The sequence below is a fragment of the Chroicocephalus ridibundus genome, chromosome 7 (genome assembly GCF_963924245.1).
Source record: "Chroicocephalus ridibundus chromosome 7, bChrRid1.1, whole genome shotgun sequence".
NCBI classification, from domain to species: Eukaryota; Metazoa; Chordata; class Aves; order Charadriiformes; family Laridae; genus Chroicocephalus; species Chroicocephalus ridibundus.
The window spans coordinates 38,019,897-38,043,418 of NC_086290.1; the positions used below are offsets into that span (position 1 = coordinate 38,019,897).

The 23,522-nt window shown below is 38.1% G+C and overlaps 1 protein-coding gene across 3 annotated transcripts in view; it reads left to right on the forward strand.

Moving 5' to 3' along the window:
- TFPI (tissue factor pathway inhibitor) overlaps positions 1–23,522 on the forward strand; it is a 54,171-nt gene that overhangs the window by 12,412 nt on the left and 18,237 nt on the right. For all 3 annotated transcript variants that reach the window (XM_063341864.1, XM_063341866.1, XM_063341865.1), the window contains exons 2-3: positions 8,635–8,754; positions 16,138–16,338. In XM_063341864.1, coding sequence (XP_063197934.1) covers positions 8,635–8,754; positions 16,138–16,338 — 321 coding nt within the window. The remainder of the gene's footprint in view (positions 1–8,634; positions 8,755–16,137; positions 16,339–23,522) is intronic.

A 23,522-nucleotide genomic window follows, 5' to 3' on the forward strand; every position in this document is an offset into this window, starting at 1 on the left:
AATCATTTTTTTTTCTTTAAGAACTAGGAGAAGCTGACAGTTTCTAAAGAAACCAAAGCTGGGAAGATGCTTTGGTAAAGGTTGAAGATGGGGTCTTCATATCTAAAGCTTTTTCTTCACATTGAAACCAGGGAGAACTGTCTTAAAAAACAGGAACAAATTACCTACTGCTGTGTGTTTCTTTTATGAAACTGGCTTTACTTTGCAATAGGAAAGGAGTGCCCCTGGGGACAGAATGAAGCAAAACCATATGGAGTATTGTATAATTCCTTTCCTCTCATAGTTATTTCACAGCAAAATAGACTTATTTTTAGTCCTTTTAATTTTCTCTCATAACCCCTTTCTTTGGTTTGCTTAATTATTTCCTGTTAATACAGCTGTTCATTTTCCATCTTTAGTATTGTTGGCATCTTCCCCAATGTGTGCCGTTCATAACCAAGTATACCTCCGAAGTTAACTGGTTAATTTCATTTACTGTTTAACGAAAAAATAAAACTACACATTTGAACACGTTGGCCCAGGATGTTATCTGTACGCAAGAAAGTTCAACCTTCTTGTAGAAAACAGAGCATTCCAAAAGAACTGATTTTAAAACAATTATATTGACAGTAGCAATTGCAGCAAGTAAATTAGAAATAGAAGTATTATATGAAGGAAATACTTAGCTGGTACAGTTTTTATGGACTTTACAGAAAGGCCTGCAGAAGTGCGTATTAGCATTTTCTGTAAACATCTACTTTGGATGAGAAGCAATCCTTTTCCTCTATGTTATTACAATCACTACCATAATGAGGTTCTAGACAAGGATTTATGCTTTCATCACTCAGAGAAAAGGTAGTGTAGAAAGATGAGGCTGAAGTTTTCTGTGCTCTGAGACTCATCTGATGAATGCTGTAGGTCCACAGAAGCTGGCACTGCCACCAGAATAAGCAGCACTACCTCTACCATGGTGAGAGATGAAGGAAATATGACCCTTTCTTTTCTGTGCCAGTGTTATTTTATGTTGTTTTTAAGTATTTGCAGAGTGATAATCTGAGGCAGTCATTCCCACCAATGGCAATTACAGCATTTCTAACCTGTGTGATGATCCATAGCTCGTACACTGCGGTAAAAATTTATGTGGTGTCTCCAGCTGTCAGGGTAGATAGGGTGAGCTAATCTTGCTTGACAAACCAAGGAAACTTGTATTTTGATCTTTGGTATGCGTGCAAAATGTGATGTATGTGATGGTGAGGTTACAAAAGGTTAATAGTCAGATATGGTCAAAATCAGTCATGAGAGGCATCAATGTGGCAGGTAGTTTCCTCCTGCGCCTGCCTGTTATACTTTCAGTAACTTTCACTTCAGTGAAATCGAGTAGTTGTGTTTCCGTAGCGTGTACAAGGTGATATTATGCACAAGTGGATTGATAACAAATACACATCGCTGAAATTACTCTGTCCATTAGAAAAGAAGGTTGTGGTTAAGTTAACTGACCTCTAACTATACATGAATATTTATCAATATCTGAGATTTGAAAACATACACTATACCTTTCCTGTCTCAACTGATAGGAAAAAAAGCACCAGGCTTTTTAATGCTAATGTTGGGGCTGCTGTGCTGTGTTCCTAAACCTGTTAACTAATATTGCTGCTTGTCTGTTTCGCCAGTGGCTTTTGTGCTGCAAGAGTAGTTATTATTAGGATGCTGAAGGCATTTTCTATTTGGAAATAGAATTATAAGACCTATATTTTTGCTACAAACAGGTAGTTTCTGTCCAAGTAGCACAGGTTTGAGTGTGGTGGGTTTCGTGTTTTGGTTTTTAAGAGGTATGAAATTATGTAAACTAGTAATTTGGTTTAGTCCACATTCAAAAATTATTTTGGAAGGAGCAAAAGACTATTTCCTTTCCTTGTTGAAAGCTATGTCACAACAAAAATAAGCTGTATATGTGAAGTAGACATTTACCTCAGAGTGGGATTTGGCATGTTGGATAGATGCAGTTGCCACATCTAAATAAATAACTGGCTTATTTCTTTATTTCTGTTTGATTCAGTCTTCTATGAGGTGAAAACTGAAGTTAAAATAATGTTCTCAGTATGTCCTTTATGATAAGCTCATAATGTTGGATCCTGTGCCACGTGTTTTATTTTGGTTTTTTTTTTTTTCCCTATGGCTAATAGAAGTAGCTACAGAATCATTAGTTGATCTCCATCAGGTATCCCTAGTAGTTATATGATTTGATGTAGGCAAGTCCAGTGTTCCTGTGAAAGGCGCAGCTATTATAAAAAATCACTCTTAATTTCAGAATTTATAATTCACCTGGCCTGTCGTACCAGGTGCTCTGCACAGCATGATCAGAAAGTTAGGAAAATGACTTGCAGGCTACTGTAGCCAAGGCATATTCTCACCATCTCTCTGCCTCCAAGAGTATATCCAGTTCTCAGCTCTTGGGTGATGAGTATCGTGGATGTGAGGCCCCACTGAGCCAGGTAAGGAGGAGATCCCAATGGAGGAGGAAATTAGGGCCTGGAGCTGTGTCACAAGAGAAGCTGAGTGGAGATAGGATGGCAAAAACACCCAGTGCCAAGTGTGAGCTGACTAGGAGAAGGGAATAAATAGGTCCTGGGGCTAAGTTGGGAAAATTGTAAAACAGTTTTAAAGCACAAGTGAAAGGAGTTGACAAAGGAAAGACAAAAGGCAAGAGAGGTCAATAGTTATGTAGAAAGATAAGGGTGTTCTTGTGGTAGGTGTACTACTTTTGGTGTGGTTTTTTCAGTTTCAACACTTAACAAGGTTTTCTTTTCAACTTTTTATCAGTTGTGTTTGCAAATCAGCATTTACAACCTTAATAAAAACAGAACCAAAGCAGGAGTTTAAATCTGGAGCGGTGACATCAGGTCATAAAACTTTTCAGCATAAAAGCTAATGAAGACCTTTGCTTTTCTAAATGTCACTACTTTCCAATTTTCACTTCACTTCCCTTCCCAGTTTTCACTTAGGAATTTAAAAGGCTGGAATATTGCAGCAGCCAGTCATAACAAGGTGGAATTTTGAAGTTCTTGGAGGAATCCAACGGAGTGTCTGGTCTCGGGACTGAAACAGACTGTTAGGGCTGCCACTGTACAGCACAGGAGGGAGAGACGTTGTGGGGGGGAGGTTTAGATAGCTCGTGCTTTCAGTCAGTAATGTTTGTGTGCTGATGATCCACAGTAAACTGCTGCTGCTGATCCACAGTAAACAGAGATGATAGAATTCACTCTTGCTTCATTCTTCATACTTAATCCAGAGTAAATGGGAAAACACGATGCTTCAAACAGCTGCAAAATAGCACATATAATAAAATACTTTTTAAGGGAACTCACCCCCTCTGCCAGCTGGGAGACAATGCTACAGGTACGTCTAATTGCATCTCCGTCATACGATTCCTAGTAGGTAGTACAAGATATCGTAGGGCAAATATAATGCCTCTGAAGTACAGTAAACTGAAAAAGGTCTGCTTTTATATCAGAGGTGCTATAATCCTATCTAATTAGACCTTTTTATCTTTAATTTTAGGCTGTGCTAAATTCGACCCCTGACTATGCATGTCCTATCTCCAGCTATTCATTCCTCTATTTACTTATATCCGTTGCCTTTTTTTGTGTGTGTGTGCTTCCATTTCCTGGGCTGTCAGTGTGAATGAGTCACTTTTACAGTCATTACAATGTCACTTTATGCCATTTTCTAAAGCTGTCTGGTTTTGGCTACTACTGGAAATGCCAGCTTTTATTTTGGTTTTTCCAGTTAGCTAGCTAGAGATAAATAGCATGCTGAAGAAATGTTTGCTCTTAAACATTCTGGTAACTATAGAAATTGGTGTTGAAGAGACTGCTAAGTAAAAAAAAAAAAAATATATATATATATAACACACACACACACACAAAAGATCTGACTCCAGAGGCTGCAAGTTGCATGGAAAAGACACAGAGTTTTATATTTGTCTGTCTTTAGCCAAAAAAAATCTTGCGACTTTTCTCATATTTCTGTCTTTAGGTGGTAGGAGAAAAAAGGCACAGGACCAGGTAATAGGGATCTGTTACTGGGAATGTCCTTGATTGCTTGTGGTCTGCTTTGTTTACCTATATTCCAGCTTGAGGGAAGCTGATGGCATTAATCACAATTTAAAGCATTTCATTAAACCGGTAAATAAATCAGTGCCAGTTATTACCCATAGACCTTTAATTTCCTTTCTCAAGTAACTTAGGTGTTGCCTATTACACATATGAAAATATCTCATTTAAAAGGTAGGTAGTTTGGGAACAGCAGAGTGCCAGTTTCTAAGGAAATGTCTTAGGAATTTATGAGATTTGCATTAATGACACTTTGATGTAGAGAAAAGCCAGTGTTAATGCTGTACTGATTCTTGGCTGTCCTAAATTAGAACCCTTCTGGAGTAAGGGGCTATACTTACTCCCAGAGATTTTCAGAATTTGGCCTAAATAATCAGATCATTTAACATGAACTATTTAACATTTCAAAAATTTCCTATCTTTCCCATGGCAGATAGTCCTTCACAAATGCACGCGTTTGCATATTTTACTGAGCCAGATGTCACGGATTAAGTATTTTGAATTATGCTTTCCATATAAATAAAAAAAATAAAATAGAATGCATTAAAAAAGGAGATAAAATCAATGTTATAAGAGGCTTACAGCTTTAAAGTTGTTACCGGACAGCTGAACTTTAAATGAGAAAACTTGGACCCTTTTTTCCAGAGGGTTTGGGGTTTTTAATTGAAAAAGCAGTGCCAAGTTCACTTTGATCTTGGATTTCACTCTTCCTGTCGGAATTATAAGAAATAATTAAGCTACAGAAGGATTTAAGCATTTCAGTACTAAAACCTTCACCCGCTTCGTTCCACCTCCATCCATACCTCACCCAGTGTTCTGAGAATGCATGGCCTTGGGGGAAGGTTAGCAAGAAGATAAAGGAGGTTGTGTTTGGTCAGCAGACTTTGCAGTAAGGCAGATATGCAGTTATACAGTGTAAATTTTTCCTCTTGGGAAATTGCCCGAGCATCAGTAAGCCCTACTTCTGACAAATACTCTTTTCAGGGAAATGTAGGAGTTCAGTGGAAGAATAGAAATACTGTACCCTGGTAAGAGTTTTGCTCTCTGTGCGAATGCACTGATTTATCCTCATAATCATACAGTGACGATTATATATGGTAGCTCATGAGATACAGAATTCTATTTTCAAATGAAAAAGAGAAACTTACTGAGGGTTTCCGTTTCTGGCTGATTGTTTCCTATATTTTTCTTCTACTTGGGAACAGGCTTTTGGGAATATTGGATGACTGAGTAAAAAGGGATTACTAAATTTTGTAATCTAAATGTAGACTCTACAGGTTCCTGGAAGAAGGAACCAAAGCCTTGACTTGAGTGTCCCAAAAGCAAATTCAAATAGAATTTTCCTGAACTAGTGAGAGTTTTGCTGTCATGTTTGGAAAAACCCAAATATAGAAGACAAAAGCCAAGGAGCAAACTTAGAATTAATCCATGGGCAAGGGAGGTTGTGGATAATTTGCACGTTCCTTTATGAAGGGTCACAACTGTGCCAATGATCACAAATTAGAACTTCTCAGGAAAACAATGTGCTCAGAAAATTACCCTTTCCCACGTCATTTCAAAGACTAAAATTGCAAGTGTATTTTGTAATTTTTCATGCCTATGAACTCACAGAATCCAAGCAAAGTGTGAAAATTATTGCTATCTAACTATCAAGTTTGTATATTTGATGAGATTTCTGTTTTTATTCAGCCTAGATGATGTCAAACTATCACCACATTTATTTACATTATAATGCTAAGTACTTATTCTGGGGCAGTTTGAAATTTTTTACTATTTCTACCCATACATTTTTTTTTTGGTTGTAGATTTATTTTAATTTTAGTTAATGTCAAACTAACATCATAACTCAAATGTCTTTCAAATCATAAAGACAATACCAGACAATTTCAGATTACCTTGTACGGAGTTATTTTGTTCCTCTTTTAAAGCATGACTGGAGGGGTGAATGAAAAGATTTGCTCTAACTATTTTTCTAACCTTTGGATAAAAAAGTAGAATTCTTCCAAGGCCACCATATACATGGAAGAAACTCTGGTATTAGGCCAAACGCATTGTAAGAGGTAGTCTGTTTCTGGAAATCATAGAATGGACTATGAAAGCTGAAAAGAAGCATTGTTGTCTCTATTCACTCTGTGCAGAAAGATAGCCAATAGAACTCCTTTCTAAGATGTTGTGTTGGTTTATTTTGGAGTTGTGTTATACTCTTATGTGGTATTATTTTGATACGTTTAAAGCTTTGCTTATTACATATGCGATTTATTTCTAGTGTCTGAAGTCTAAGACGCTATTTTTGCCAGTTAGTGTATAAAGAGATCTATTTCTGTGGATCTTTTGGCGTTCAACTTCATACACGTTCATAGAAGCTGATCAAATTCAGGGCAAACTTCGTGAAGCTGTGACAGTAATGTCAAGGTTGCCCTTGGCCTGGAACAGTTACTTTGCTTTCAGTTTAAGTTATAGTATGTACTGTACTCAGGAAAAAAAAAAAAAAAAGGAGAGTGAATATCTGTTCTTTAATTGATTGGAAAACTGAAAATTACCTGAATAATGACAAGAAATGCTGAGAATATCCCAGAGAGAAAGCATGCTAATGCTTACGTCGAGTGCTATAACTCAAAAATAGTCAGAGGATGGCAATGAGCATTTCAGTAAAGACTCTTCCTTTCCTTTAATGGTGAAATAATTTAAAAAGTCAGTGATGAGATAACATTGGGAGGAGGATGACATTAGAAAATGGAAATAATTAACTAGCACATAATTATCACATATAAACAAGAGACTTTCAAACCGACAGACAAAAACGTAAGGCAAATAAGAGCAGATGGGGTACACAAGTAAATGTAGACAGTAGCTTTAATGAGTGTAATTAAGTCTAAACATCTGGCGTGTTAGAATGAACTGATAAATCCATAACACAGTGCCATGTTTTTTTCCCCCTGTGTTTTAGCAATATTGTAGGGATATCCTGTGATCAGTCAAGCGGCCTGTGAGTAGTTCCTCCAGAAAAGAGGTTGGGAAAAAATATTTTCCGTGTGGATTCAATATGGATTATTCACTCTGAATGGAGCAAACAAATCACTAGAAATTTGTTGCTGGGTAAAGGGGAAAAATAATACCTTATTAGATTAAGTTTTAATATGTAAAATAGTATAGGAATGTAAAACTGGAGTTCTAGTTAGAAACATGAATAAGGACACTAATTCTGTTTTTTCAAAAAATACCTGAAAATGAGTGACGGTAGCTGTTACGTGTTTTCTCATTTTTCACAATGTTTCAGAATTTTTAAAAAGTTGGTTTCTATTCCAAGAGTAGTTATTACATCTTTAGCAGAAAGTAACAATTTCAGAATTTGTTCAGAAGTAAAAAATAACATTTGAGGAAAGTTTGTTTAAAAAAGTTTGTTTAAAAACCATGATTAATAGCACAAAATGGGATCTGAATTATTTTGCCAAACTTTATCTGGATCAAGAATTTTACTACTCACGCCGCAAGTTAGGAAAACTGAGTATGCAGGAAAGAAAAATTCGTAAGTTGCCGAGAGAGAAATGAAAATTCTGGCTCTGATTTTGTGTTGAAGACATAACTGCACCTTCTGGCTCCGGCACAGTTCAGAGTAGCTGCGGCAAATTGGTGAATCTCTCTTTGTGCAGATTTTGCCTTTCCGAGATATCATTGCTTGCTACTGTTTTCCTAGATACTATAGCTATGATTTACTTCTAACTTCGTAGACAATGATATATCACTCGGAGAAAAATCTATCTGTTAAAAATGACTCCTATTTAGTTTAAGCAGTTTTCCAGAGGTACTCTCATATGTGCATGCATAATCTCATCTTTGGCAACTTGAACATGCCAGCTGCCATGGAATAAAAGTATTTTCTTTGTGTGAATTAGTGTAGTTGCATTGATTCTATGTGAAAAATAATAGCTCTGCACTTAAGCAAGGTATTCAATATTAAAGAGATCTACTAGATACAAAATACTTCTTAAAACATTGAAGCCCGTGGTGCACAGAGTTCACAGACTCCCGTGAAATGCAGCTTATACAAAACTCCAGGAACTTTGTACCTATACATTGACCAAATATTTGTTAAAAATAAAATCCCATGTTTGTGGCAATGAAACCAGGGTAAAGTAAAAAGAGTAAAACGAAGTAAAACTTAGTCAGAAAGATTTGCCATGCCAGCTAACTATACATAATGTAAAACTGATCAGGACATTGAAAGTACAGTGTGTTAAATTTTATATCGTTATGTATTCTGGGAGGTGAATTTAGTTGGGGCTTGAAATAAAAATAATAGGAATGCCTCTAATCTGTGCTGGAGATAGGATAGGAGACTTGCAGTAAGCTGAGCACAACCATAAATCTTGTCTTGTTTTTCATTGTGCTTACAATATAATCATACTAACGTAAGTCCCATTATTTCCAAAGCTCCCAGTTTGTATATATACCCACATGGCTATGTACTACCCTGCTAAATGACTTTTGCAGAGCACTCAAGGAATTTAATTGAAGTGTATGTTGTCGTTTATATGTTATACAGGAAAGATGAAAGGAAGAAAGAAGGGATGTTCCTTACCTTTAACCTTTATCTTGCTGTTTGCCAGTATCACTGGGCATGCAACTACTGACTTAGATGACGGCGAAGACGAGGATGTTCTGGGTAAGAGATTACAAAAACGATATCTCAAATAACAAATACCTCAAATAAAAAAACAAATGTCTCAAATAACAAAACCCACAAGTTAAAATACACCGTAGATGTAATTCTTTACTTGAGAATTTTTCTGGGAAACTTTTGAAAGTAGAACTAAGATAAAAATGCACTGGTTTCTAACAACTGGGAGATGCTCAGAATTTTCCATTAAGCTCTAGCAAAATTGCCTTCTATAAAGGCTTCTGTTTCCCATGCTTTTTGGAACTGTGTTAGATATCAAGATTATTCCCTTGAAGCTCTGCTTTAGGACCCATGGAAAAGTTCAGTATTCACAGAAAAGAACATAAAGCTGGTAAGCTCAAGTTTTACCTCCCCATGTGAATGGAACAGAAACATGATGAATAACATTATAGACTGATGTTACTCCGTCCTGTGCTCAGCTATCCTGAGTCACAGTTAATGTGCAAAGTTTGGTGTAACGTTGATGCAATTACTGCCCTAGTTGCTTTTCTGGGCCTTGAAGAAGCTCTTTGTATAGCCCAAGTGATTCGATATTGCTGGATAAATAAAAACTCACCAGTTAGAAAGAGATTTTTTGTTTTAAAAAAATAATGTCAAAAGTGCAACTGTTGGAACTGGGGAGGTTCTCAGCTTCTTACCGTTGTAAGATCGTTTACTTTCAGTTCATTGAAATTAAGTAAGGTGGATCAAACTTCAATACTGGATATCATTGTGAAAGATATTTTAATTTCCTCCCAAACGATTTTGAGAAAGCATATGAGGGTAAAATACACTTTTTGGACTGTACTAAAACATTCTTCTTTCCTTTAAGAAAATGATTTACAATTGCGATCTCTTTCTTAAGCTGCAGAGAACTTTAGAGTGGAGACTTCTCCCATTTGACCAGTCTGATTTTGAAGCCTAACTGGGAATGCAGCTAAGGGGAACCTTTTTTTGTATGTTGGCACTCTACTTAAGCTGCCCATGTCTTGTCTGAATTCCCGCCAGATTATTTCTATCAGTCTTTTGCAGCAGTGTTCCTCGAGACAAAAATATTATTTGTGCGTAATCATGGATATACTACAAATGAAGCTAGTGCTTTAGGACCATGTCTCAATTAGTCACTACAATTTTAAGATATGCACTGTACCACATTAAGCATATGCTTAGCATGGTTGTGTAGTCAAGCCTGTTTCATACTGAATAAATTTGTTTCTCTTTAACCCTGAAGTACATAAATGCCCTTTGTGGTTGAGAGCAAAGTCACATTTATCTTTGCTCTTCCCTGTAACTCTTAGTTTTATAAATATCCTTAGCCTAAACTTGCAGTTTATGAAGGTCAAATTGTCTTGCTTGTTAAAATAACACACTTCAATAGAAGAAGAAATCTGCTGGATTATTTTTTTTCCTCTATTTACTTACTTTGTTTATGAAAGACAATAAGAAAATAATCCCAAGGAAATTAAATAGTCTTTTTATTGGGCATTATTTTATCACTGATTATTTTACAAGCAGTCATTTAAAATTATACAACCAGTAACTTATTGACTATGAGGAACAGTTCTGAACTTTTGGGTTTGTATTCCAAAGTAAAAAATAATCAAATGTGGCGCCGAGAAATTAAACTAGGACCCTGTTTTTGTGACTACTGAAGACTCAGTTGCAGTTTTAACAAAAAAATATTTTTGCAGTACTCTGTTTCTATAAAATGATTAGACTGTTGCTAATTAAAATTACATTTGTGGTTTCTTAAGAGTGAACTTCTGGTCTCAGGGAATTTAACTGTAGAAATTTTGTAGGCTGCAATTTCACTGATAGCATTAATTTTTTTTATTAGATAGTTATAAAACATTGATATATTTTACCCTAGAATTCAATAAATTTCAGGTATTAAAGGATAAAATGAGTTGTGTGCATCTATTATTCATAATGTCACACTTTTGGATCACATTGAGTACAAGTGCTTTGTCAGTCTTGGGAGGGGGGTTGTCTACATTGAGTACAAGTGCTTTGTCAGTCTTGGGAGGGGGGTTGTCTATTAGTATTTAAATTACAGTAATAATTAACGTTGCAAGTTAAGTCCAATGGGATAAAAAGGATTCTCAGTTTGTTCTCATCTGGCAAAAGCTGTCGTTTTTCCACCAATAAATAAGGATTATAACAAAAATAAAAGGTATGAAAATAATCAATTTATGTATATTGTTCAGTGATAATCCCTTATGTGGTTGGGAGCACTGTAGTTGATATTCCAAAGCCTGAAGAAAATGACTCACAAGTTGAACGTGCTTTTTATTCATATGGGTAAGTTTATCAAGAATAAATGTGACTGCTTAAAGAAAGGGTAGGAAACACATGGGTAGGAAGAGCGCTGAAGAGTGTGTGGGTGGGAAGCTGTCAAACTGACAAAGATGGAGAGAGAAGAAACAGCTATTCATTAGTGACAAGGTGCTTAGTATTGATATCACTTATCAAAGAGAGACATTTACAAGAAAGCCTGGAAAGATGACAGTGTGTCTTTATAATCTAATAACCACAGAAAGTCATATAAGGTTAAGAACCCATAACCTAAGCAAATAAAACCAGAAAGTATTTATGTAAAAAGTCAGAAATATTCCTGACCAAGTTTTATTTTCCTAATTAGATTTATATAGTTCTGTTCTGAAAAGCAACTATGCAATAATACTGTTGTCTTTCATGTTTACTGTGTCATAGGTATAATACAGAAATCAGTTCACTTTCTAATTAAAAGAATGTATTTTTAACAACCAGCCCTGCAGATTATCCTTAGGAGTCTGAAAGTCATGTTGGAGTTTTGTATTATGCCGACAGCCAGGGGAAAAAGTATTGTTTTCACTTGTATTCATGTAATAGGATTAGAGACATTATCCACCCCTTCAGGTTTTGTAATATTATATTGCTTACTAGTAAAGTGATGACACTGCTTTGCATTGATCATGTAAGGTCCACGCACTCAGGGCTGCAGCGTGACTAACTGCAGCCTAGTAGAGCTCTTGCAATGGAATTACTGCATGATAGTTCATAGCGGCTGTTCATGGGATAAACAGCCACGTCTCGAGTTGCAAAAGTTGCCATGTGAATGACAATAAAAGAGAATTGGCTGTGCTGTGTAAGAACAGTCCTGGCCGGTATCCTGTTTCTGACAGTTGTGGAAAGTAGGGAGACTGAAGGAGGAGAAGAAGGTAGAAACATAAAAGATCTGCACTAAATTTGTGCTCACTGTGAGCCATTTCATCACCATTGCTTTGCATTTACCAGAAATTACGGAGTGGAAAGATTGTTAACACAGAGCAGTGGACGCTTGGTGCCTTCTGTTATGAGAACCTATGTAGCCGATGTAATGAAGTTATTAAATTAAGAATTCAAGGGGCAGGGGAGAAGGAGAGGGGAGAGGAAGTTTTGCTTTGCTTATTTTGTTTTCAGTATGTCAAGTAATCACTTTTGTGTGACAGTGAGCGCAGATGTAACCATTACTTAGTGTATTTCTAGCAAAACAAACTCAATTTTCTTGCTCTGGGGTAGTACAGTCCAATAATTCCGTGGGTTTTCTAAATTTATTTGGATCAGATCCCTAAATTGGACGAGTAACAAATATCCAACAGGGCCTGATCCAATGTGAAAGATTAAACTAATTTTCTTTTTAAAATGACAAATGCAACATGCTATATGTACAAAGGAGAATCAATGCATTCATAAATATAAGGTGGAAAACTGTTGAAGCAGCTGTATAACAAGGTTATATTTGCTGGAGAGCTGCAGAGCATTACAAAAATAATGCAAAGTTTTAGTAAAAAAAGGCAAGTAATTCTGTGATGTCTTAAAGAAAAAACCAGAGAATAATTATTCCACTCTATTTGGCACCAGTAATGGATCAGGTAGAGTATTATGTTCAGCTCTGGGCAGCACACTGTAACAGTAATCCAGACCAATAGGAAAAGATCCAAAGGAGAGTTGTGAGATGGTTAGAAAGCAAGGCCAATAAAAAGATTGGAAGAAGGGAGTTTATTTAGTGTAGAGATGATTAAGAGGAGACAAAAGCCTCTGAAAGAAAGACTGAATGATTTTAAATTATTCTGTCTGTGCACTGCAGGAGGTACAAAATGGTTTAATACGTAATAAATATAATATTTAGGCTGTATATTACAAAAAAGGCCTGTCTTGTGAGAAGGCTAGTGAAGTCCTGGAACTCAGCTGCATCAGGTTGCTGGCAATCCTACTTTGCTGGAGTTTTTTAAGAACAATTTGGACATCTGTCAGTAAAGGTCTCAAGGTATTTATCCCATAGAAATATTCCAAAACTTGAATGAGAAACTCCATTAAAATTCCTTCCAGTTTTAACTTCCAATGTCTCTATTGAAGAATATTCACTGACGTTCCTGACAGACATCTTCCGTAAATGTCATATCCTGTCCTCTTCACACAGGACCTAAAATGTAGTAGGAGCAATTTGTTCCAATGTTCAAGAGCAGAGGAGGAGGCCTTATACTAAGAATTAGTTTTCTCAAGGTATATTCCACATGTAAAATGAGTACAGGCAGATTTGTATCCATGCAGATCTATGGGCCAAACATTGAAGCTTGCCTTCTCATCTGCTGCTCTCATCTGAGAAGGAAAGCTAATTTTATATCAACTGTGTGAGTTAAGTGTTCCCAGGTGTAAAATAATGGTGAAGAATTCTTTCGCTGTTCCCAGGCACAAATATGACTCAGTTCCCATGAATCCCTTGAGGCCTCTTTCTTCAGAATCACTTGGTTATTGTTCAAAGTTGGAGGCTTTGGCCCTTGGGCGTTTCACAGGGTACAGACTTTAGTCAAAGTATGATAACTCGCTAGAATTCCTAGGAAAATAAATGTCTGATTCCCAAAAATGTGACACAGATAGCCATTATGTGTTTGCAGCAGACGTCAGTACATCTGCCAGTGGTAACAGTGTCACTGTGACTGCAGAGGGAAGGCCTTAGGAGGTAAACAAAACAAAGATTTAGTTCTGTGGGTTTGATGGGAAGTAGGCTAGGAGTTGAGACCAGAAAGTTCCTAAGATAAACTCAACAAACCCATCATCTTTGTGTAGTTTTGCAACTGTGCTTGCACACTAGTTCTGTTTTGATAGCTTACAACATTGGCTTTGCATAATGTAGCAAGCCAAATGACTGACATAACCCCATGTCTGAAATTCCAGTAGTTAGGAAACCTAGTAAGTTTTCACAACCTCTTTTAAACTGAACTGGGTCACTGACGCAGGTCATGTAGGAGATCTCATTTCTTGTGTGCCAAGAAAATAACATGTTTGTAAACCAGCTGCCAGCCCTCACCCCAGCCACAGTTGAGTTGGATTGGTTTCTGTGGAGCTCTGAATGTTTCATTTTACCATTTCAGGAGTTATTCCAAAAGTTACTGAAAACTTTTATGTTTTGAAGGCATTTTTCCCTATTACTGAATAGGGGAATTCCCATCTTCCATTTTGCAAATGCAAGAGCCTCTGAACTTTTCAGGGTGGGCCTTTTTAAGTCCCTTCCAAAGGATTCCCAAGCCTGTTGGAGAACTTCAGACCTTTGAGGTCCAACTTGAAATCTCTTGTGACTTCTAAATCCTAATTCTTCATGGACTCAGTTTCCTTACCTGGGTCTTCCTGTCAAAAACAAAATTCAGAAATCTCTTTGGCAAGCTGAGCTCCATAGGAAGTTTACTGAATCTAACGCCTCTTAAAAATGTTTCTTTTAATTAATCTACATTTCCTGTTAGACAGTCTTCAATAATGTTTTCAAATCTATTTTCCTAACTTCAGAATCTGTAAATATAATTCCACTAATGAGGAGAGAGTCACAAACTATTTTAGAGACTGAATATTTAATGAAAATTTTAAAATTAGTTGTCTTAATCTGCATTTTAATACCAAATTGTCCATTTTTGGAAGATTTAATTGTGTGCTACAATTTCTGTGTTGATGGTAATAGCATAAAAAAAGTGGTTAATTTTTCAAGGATTTAAATGCTATGAGTTAGAAGGTTTTAGTGCTGAAAATTGTTTCTTTCCTGTAGGTTTAATAGTTATAAATGGCTCAAATGGAATAAAATTTGCAAAATTCCATTGACCTCAGTATTTATGAGGTTTTACCTCAGCTGTGCATTTTGTTTAACGATTACATAATAAGGCCAATTTTATATGTTAAAATTAGATATCCACAGAACTAGTAGGTAGAAGTTATAGCAATTTCCTTTTTACTATGTCATAAAATCTGATTTTTGTGGGTTCTTTTAATTAAAACCGGAAACTTAATCTAGTTAGTAGTAGGAAGCTGTGCAATTATCATGTAAACTCTTGTCCTCATCCTTTTTCCTCCTGTTTCCTGTGCCACTGCAAAGAGCACTGGTAGATACTTTTGCATAAACTTGTTAAGAGACATCAATGTTCTGACTAGCTCTGGCGAATGAATGAAACATTTCAGGTCTGTTCTTCTGGCTGCTGTTCCAAGCACACAAGCTCTGTAAAGCTTTCAAAATCCTCTAGGGTAAAATAGTTCCTTGGGAGGGCAAAACAGGAAAAGATATTAAACCATGTATTGATAAGAAAACAGTATCACAAACTGAATTGTCAGTCAAAGTTTCCTTATAGAAACTGACAGTGTAAAACTTGGATAGTGTTCTTCACTTGATGAGAATTTTTACAAAACATTCCCTCGCCCAATAATGTATATTGAAAGACATAGAAATTTGAACAGATACAGTTTCTTCTCACCTTAACTTTCTAGTTATGTACTTCTTAGCTCTTGAAAGCTCTAATGCAAGAACAGTGAGACCAAGGAAAATAAGACATTATGATGACCTTTCAATTGTACTGGATGGGTTGAATCTGATAGGGAAACGGTGCCCTCTGCAGGGCTCGCTTGCTTAGTTCATCCCACCGTGTTTGCTATGTGATGCCTTTACGAGCTACGTCCAGGATTAGAAGTGTGTGGAAGAGCAGAGAAGGAATCCTCTTTCTGCCTTTTCTGTGCAGGGGTCGTCACTGTGGCTTTGTGACCTGATAGCGTTTTCTCGATGTATTTGTTGTTCAGAATTGTTCACTAGCTCCTGTGAAATAACTATGCCACTATGCATAGCTACTTCAAGATTTATAACGAGGAGTTAAAGTTTAAAATATGAGCTGGTTTGGTTGAAAATTGAAACTACACATTTGGTTTGATTGAATGGAATTCACATTCCAATACAGATGATGATTTTCTTTTTACATCCATGTAAAAGGTGTGTTCAGAAGTTTACAGCCAGATGCTAGGCAGTGCATCTCTAGCGGAAGACGCAAACAATCTCATTTTGAAGCTATGCTGTGCAGCGAAGCAAACTAACTTAACAGTTACTCTACTTCTTTATTACAGGGGCTGCTTTGCCACCACTGAAACTTGGACATTCAGTCTGTGCCATGAAAGCAGATGAAGGTCCATGCAAAGCAATCCACATGCGCTATTACTTCAATATTCAAAGCCGTGAGTGTGAAATATTTGAATATGGTGGGTGCCATGGCAATGAGAACAACTTTCTAACACTGGAAGAATGTCAGAAGAAGTGTTTGGTAACAGGTCAGTACCCATTCTCTTAACATCCTACCAGTTCTTCATTCGCATCTGTTAATTCTCATCCACAAACTGTACAAATTTTGGAAGCAGAGGTCCTCCTATTAATACACTAATGCAATGCCTCTAATTATGTTCCCAAGTTTTATGCTATGTTGTAGTCATCTGAATTATTTTACATTGCGCAAGCAAACATTCAGGATTTGGAAAGATAAGTGTGACTTTTTTTAGCGGACCTGTGGAATAGAGAGACCAATGCAAGAAAGCTTATTTTCTAGCTCAAGCCCTGTTTTGAATTAGTTCTTGAAGTGAAGTTGATTTTGAGGCTTGGCTAAGCTGGTGCGCAGCAAAGATGTTCGTTATTGCTTTCAGAGTATCTAACCCAATTTTTGATCCCAGGTTTCTCCTTCACTGAGAAGCTGATATAAGCTGTCCAAACTCTTGGACGCCTGCTATGATTCAACATAATTAGAACTACAGTAATAAACAGTTCTCATTAAAAGTTGCAGTTAGAGCTGTTTGTCATAAGAGATGTGTTTTGTTGAAATCTCATCAATTAATCATTAAAAAGAGGAAAATGAGATCCAAAATATGATCTGCAGCAGAATACACAGAAAGTGCCTTGTGAATGCTGGTTTTGCTATTAAAAATGATCCTCATAATTAACTAAGGCTTTCAGCCTTGTGAAAGTAACCAATTCCTGTTCCTCATAGGAGTGTATGAAATTTAGAAGATTCTTAAAATTGAAAGCTAATGCTAGTGGAGTTAGAAATTTGATAAGTTCCTAATTTTAGAGACTGAAGGAATTCAAGTCTTATTGACAGTTTCCTTTGTATACCTAATATGGATCTTGCTTTCATGGGAATTGGATGGAATTTGTCTGGCTGTGTAAACGGGAAGTGATAATGAGGGAGATGGTGGGGGGCGGGGGGGCAGGGATGGACAGACACAATAGAAATTGAAAGAAAATTCCAGAATAAAGAGGTCCTCAAAGGTGCGTGATAACCTTCAGGCAGTATACCAACTATGTGGGCTTTTTTCCTAAGTGAATTCACATAGCGAATGTTCATTTATTTAGACTTTGAAGTAAGATAGAAGGATTCATTCTTAATAGAAGGTACTTTTCAGTCACTTATGCCCTGCCCAACAGCAAAATGTGTTGTTGTTACTGAGCTCAAGACAGTGATGCTGGGTAATCCTGCAGTCAAGAACAGTCTACAGGTTATTCTGAGTATGGGCAACACAACTGGATAAAAATTGTTAATCTCCTGCCTATTGGAGATGTGCCCTGGTAGCACCCTACCGTTACGCAGATCTTGGTAGGTGTCACTTTGTTTGTCCTATTTTCATAAAATGCTACTTTTCAGCTATCCGTATTGGTAGCTGATGTTTCCTCGCCAGATGTGTTTGTGTAATAGAACAGTTTGTTTGACTACAAACCAATGGACCAGCAGCACGTGTTGTTATCCAGCATAGGCTTTGCGAATTTCTCAAGTCTGTAATTCAGTTCTTTGACTCAGACTTTTGTCCCTCTGTAACCAGTCCAGACACAGCAAGGGAAAGGATAAGTGAGTATGTGTTTCTTAGGCGTTTCTAGTATGACAATTTTCAATGATATTTATGATTTACAGAGTAAAGCGGGGATCCTTTCTTAGCGACACAAAGTGAGTGAGAATGTTGTGGCTGAGTGGAACAAGGCCTCAATGGGGCTGTAGGTATAAATAATAGCAAAATTTCATCTAATGTGTTGAACATGAGCACAAAGTTTTGCTGGTGGGAAAGTAACAGAAGAATAGCTAACAGAGAAAATCTTGTCCTTCCTAACAGGTATCCCTGGTCTTGATCCCTTTGATCTTTACAGTGAGGAGACTGCATTGCATTTTATTTACTCACTAGATACTAAGTCAAGGCATTATTTACCATTCATACCTATTTTCTAATCTGCTGGTGACACCATGTGTTTCTGTTATTGTACCTGGCACTACAGACAATCCACTCAAAAGAAAAGAAAAATAAACACAAATACAAACCTTAAATTTTAGTATGAAAGGACATTTCAGTTATTTTTCTCATCAGTTATGTTTTGCTTTCAAACAATTGCATGCTTATAAAACTATCAGGATGGAAAAAACACTAGGAAACTTCACTAACAACTTATCAGAATGAAAACAATCAGATCGCTCCATCCTTGAAGTGAACAACAGGGTTTTTCCTATGCATTTTACTCTAAGGATTAATTTGCAACTTATCTTTTGATGGCTTCTGGCAAGATCCACTAATGAGCCTCAAAGGCTGGATGTGGTCTAGGGAAGAAGTGTCAAGAATCAGTCACGGTCTTGCTCTGTTTTCAGGAGTCATATATGGGTAAATGTAGTGCTAATGATATTAAAATAAGATATATCTTGAAATGACATTCTATGGAGGAAAAATTATATGGAAACCATAATTCCTTAGTTACTAAAAAATATAATCTAGTATTTTAAGTCAAAAAAGAAGTGACACAGAGAAAAGCATCTTCCTGAATATACACATCTTGCCCTAAATGCAAGCACACATGAAGTTGATGAAACTCTGCCCTATTTGGATCTGAATTGGGTCTTAAACCAACTCTTACTGAACTGGCTGAGAAGGGAAAGAACCCTTACATCAACAATTCTGTTTCTTTTCATGTTGAAGGAGGCCTGCATGGATGAATAAGGAACTCCTGGACAAGCTCAAAAGTAAAAAGGAGGCCTACAGAGGGTGGAAGCAAGGATGAGCTGACTGGGTAGAATACAGAGAAACTGTCCGAGTGGCCAGGAACCAGATTAGGCAAGGTAAAGCCCAGATAGAATTAAATCTGGCTAGGGACACCAAGGATGACAAGAAAAACTTCTGTAAGTCCATCAGGGATAAAGGCAGGACTAGGGAAGATGTGGGCCCACTCTGGAAGGAAACAGGAGACCTGGTCACCCAGGATATGGAGAAGGCTGTGGTGCTGAATGACTTTTTCACCTCAGTCTTCACCTGCAAGGGCTCTAACCACACCACCCAAGTTGCAGAAGGCAAAGGCAGGGTCTATGAGAATGAAGGACCGCCCACTATAGGAGAAGATCAGGTTTGAGACCATCTGAGGAACCTGAAGATACACAAGTCCATGGGAGCGGATGAAATCCATCCATGGGTCCTGAGGGAACTGGCAGATGAAGTCACTAAGCCGCTTTCCATTATATTTGAAAAGTCGTGGCAGTCTGGTGAAGTTCCCACTGACTGGAAAAGGGGGAACATAGCCCCCATTTTCAAAAAGGGAAAAAAGGAAGACCCAGGGAATTACAGACCAGTCAGTCTCACCTCTGTGCCTGGCAAGACTATGGAGCAGATCCTCCTGGAATCTCTGCTAAGGCACATGGAAAATAAGGAAATCACAGCCAACATGGCTTCACCGTGCCTGACAAATTTGGTGGCCTTCTATGATGTTGCCACAGCATTGGTAGATAAGGGGGGAGCAACCAATGTCATCTACCTGGACTTATGCAAAACATTTGACACTGCCCCGCATGACATCCTGGTCTCTAAATTGGAAAGGCATGGATTTGATGGATGGACCACTCAGTGGATAAGGAACTGGCTAGATGGCCGCACTCAAAGGGTTGCGGTCAATGTCTCCATGTCCAAGTGGAAACCAGTGATGAGTGGCGTTCCTCAGGGGCCAATACTGGGACCAGTGCTGTTCAACATCTTTGGCAGCAACAAGGACAGTGGGATTGCATGCATTCTCAGCAAGTTTGCTGATGACACCAAGCTGTGTGGTGTGGTCGACGTGCTGGAGGGAAGGGATGCCATCCAGAGGGACCTGGACAGGCTTGAGAGGTGGGCCTGTGTGAACCTCATGAAGTTCAACCAGGCCAAGTGCAAGGTCCTGCACTTGGGTCGTGGCAACCCCAGGCACAAATATAGGCTGGGCAGAGAATGGCTTGAGAGCAGACCTCAGAAGAAGGACTTGGGGGTGCTGGTGGACGAGAATCTCAACATGAGCAGGCAATGTGCACTTGCAGCCCAGAAAGCCAACCTCATCCTGGGCTGCATCAAAAGAAGCATGGCCAGCAGGTCGAGGGAGGTGATTCTCATAGAGTCATAGAATCATAGGGTTGGAAGGGACCTCTGGAGATCATCTAGTCCAACCCCCCTGCCAGAGCAGGGTCACCTAGAGCAGGTTACACAGGAACACGTCCAGGTGGGTTTTGAATGTCTCCAGAGATGGAGACTCCACCACCTCTCTGGGCAGCCTGTTCCAGTGCTCTGCCACCCTCAGGGTAAAGAAGTTCCTCCTCATGTTTAGGTGGAACTTCCTATGTTCCAGTTTGTGCCCATTGCCTCTTGTCCTGTCCCTGGGCACCACTGAAAAGAGCCTCGCCCCATCGTCCTGACACCCACCCTTTAAGTATTTATAAGCGTTGATAAGGTCACCCCTCAGACGTCTTTTTTCCAGACTGAAGAGACCCAAATCCCTCAGCCTTTCCTCATAAGAGAGGTGTTCCAGTCCCCTAATCATCCTCGTAGCCCTCCGCTGCACCCTTTCCAGCAGTTCCCTGTCCCTCTTGAACCGGGGAGCCCAGAACTGGACACATTCTGCCCCTCTACTCTGCTCTAGTGAGATCCCACATGGAGTACTGCATCCAGCTCTGGAGCTCTCAGCACAAGAAGGACATGGACCTGTTGGAACAGGTCCAGCGAAGGGCCATGAAGATGATCAGAGGGCTGGGGCACCTCTGCTATGAGGACAGGCTGAGAGAGTTGGGGTTGTTCAGCCTGGAGAAGAGAAGGCTCCGGGGAGAACTTATTGCAGCCTTCCAGTACCTAAAGGGGGCCTACAGGAAAGATGGGGAGGGACTCTTTATTAGGGAGTGTAATGATAGGACAAGGGGTAATGGTTTTAAACTGAAAGAGGGGAGATTTAGCTTAGATAGTAAGAAGAAATTCTTTACTCTATGGGTGGTGAGACACTGGAACAGGTTGGCCAGGCAAGTTGTGGATGCCCCATCCCTGGAAGTGTTCAAGGCCAGGCTGGATGGGGCTTTGAGCAACCTGGTCAAGTGGGAGGTGTCCCTGCCCATGGCAGGGGGTTTGGAACTAGGTGCTCTTTAATGTGCCTTCTAACCCGAACCATTCTATGATTCTATGAAGTCTCAGATACTACTAGAAGAGCAGATTACTGTTTTGGTGCTCATGTACCTGTATTTGTTTCTTTAGAAATCAGTTAGGATAAAAGCTGTTTACAATATTGTTCTTTCTCCAGACTATACTATTTGTTTCACAGCTTCTTCATACCTGAGTTGAATTCTATCTTACTTTTTTATCTATTTTTTTTAAGTAACATGTTTAGATCTTCATAAGAAACTACAGGATAGGAGCAGATGGCAGCTTTTGGCAGAAAATCAAACAAGGCAGAAAACCATTACAGAGGAGTGGAAGGTCAGGGCTGTACTTAACCAGTGTACAAAACTAACATGAAAATTACATCTTGCTCCTTTTCTACCTCCCATATTTTGTTCTTGCATTGTCTACAAATTGTCCTATCAAAAGTCCTAGCTGTTCATCCTGCTCGGGAGCTGAACCCTACAATATTTAAAGAGAGCAAACGGCTTTGAGCTGGTTATAGCACAGCTTATAATTAGTAACACATTTCAGATTTCTCGTATCAAGGCCTCTATGTCTGGATCATTTTCTCCAACGAGAATATGCCAATTTTAGTGCTTGTTAGGAGAGAAGGTAGAGATGTAGTGCTTGAGGCTAAAAAGGCAGGAGATGGTCTTGCTTCTAACTTGGGCTGAAGGTTGCCACCCACCAAACTGGGTGTAAAAGACTTACATTTAGCATTTGCTAATCATCACCCTTGTAAAGTTTTATGGCTAAAGAAGCTGATGTCCTTCCTGTACTTAACCCAGCCTGGGCACTGTATTAATTAATATTAATTAATTAATTACATTAATTAAGTGAGTAATATTAATTAAATATTACTTATTCTGTATGGTTATCTAGATGATGTATCCCTATCAGAATTGAATGATGATATTTTCATGAGCATTCAAGACAAATTTTAAGGGGTTAAAAAATATTCAAGTTGTGGCATTAATATTTTGCATAGTAATTGTATCTGACGAATGCCCATTCTAGACTTAAAATTCCTCCTTTGTCATATGGCTTTCATGAGTCATGAGTTTGTATCGTGGATTTAACCAAATTTTTTTTTTTTTCCTGTGGACAATCAGCTTAAAAGTTTCTTTCCGTATTTATTAAATTTTCAGCACAGAAATTAACGAAACTTGCAGCTGAACTCCAGACTTAATACATGCATAGAAGTTTAAAAAATGAATGCTGGCAATGTCATTCTAAGAGAACAACCTTCCTTAAAAGGCATTTTCTTCACTTCTACAGTGTTTTGTTTAGAAAATTGTGATTAATCTGTTTCTAGTTACTGCTCCACAGAGTTCAACGAATACAATCTTTCAATATAAAAAATGGGAAGTTATTTTTCTTGATTAGCGTTCAGTGTCAGAAAGACCTGGGATCTAGGATGTGCAGATAGCTCTTCTTTTTCTGTCACAAGACTGGCTTTTGGTACTTCACATCTGGTATCTGGTTTTGGGTTTCAGCTGGACCCACATCGTTTTTGCCATGCTTAGAGGAGGGTTGTTTGCAGGACTACAACTACCACCATCTCATCCAAAACATGAGTGATCCAAGAACCTGAGAGTGTTGAATCTGCTATGAGGAACCACAGCAATATACACTCATTATTTCTGTGTTCTCTGAATGAATAACAGCAGATAAAATGGTTTGGTGGCACACACAGTGTGCTGTCGACCATCAGTCATAAAACAAAGTGAACTAATAAATTAACCCACTTTTGCCAACATAATTCACTAAAAAAAAAAAAAAAAATCAGTATGTTCTGTTTGTTAAATCTGTCTCTGTGCAGTCTTGCAGTACATGGTTATATTCATCTTACTTAATGTTTCCAGTATTTATTACTGCAGGAAGATCACTATTCAGTACCTGTAGAAATCAGACTGAAAAGACAGCATGATTGACAGAAAAATTCTTAAAAATAAAGAAAAATCTAAGAGATGCTCAGGCAATTATCCCTGTGAAGAACATGGAGGTCACGACTGTCAAAAATAAGCTAAAAGGAAGTTATGTGATATATATAC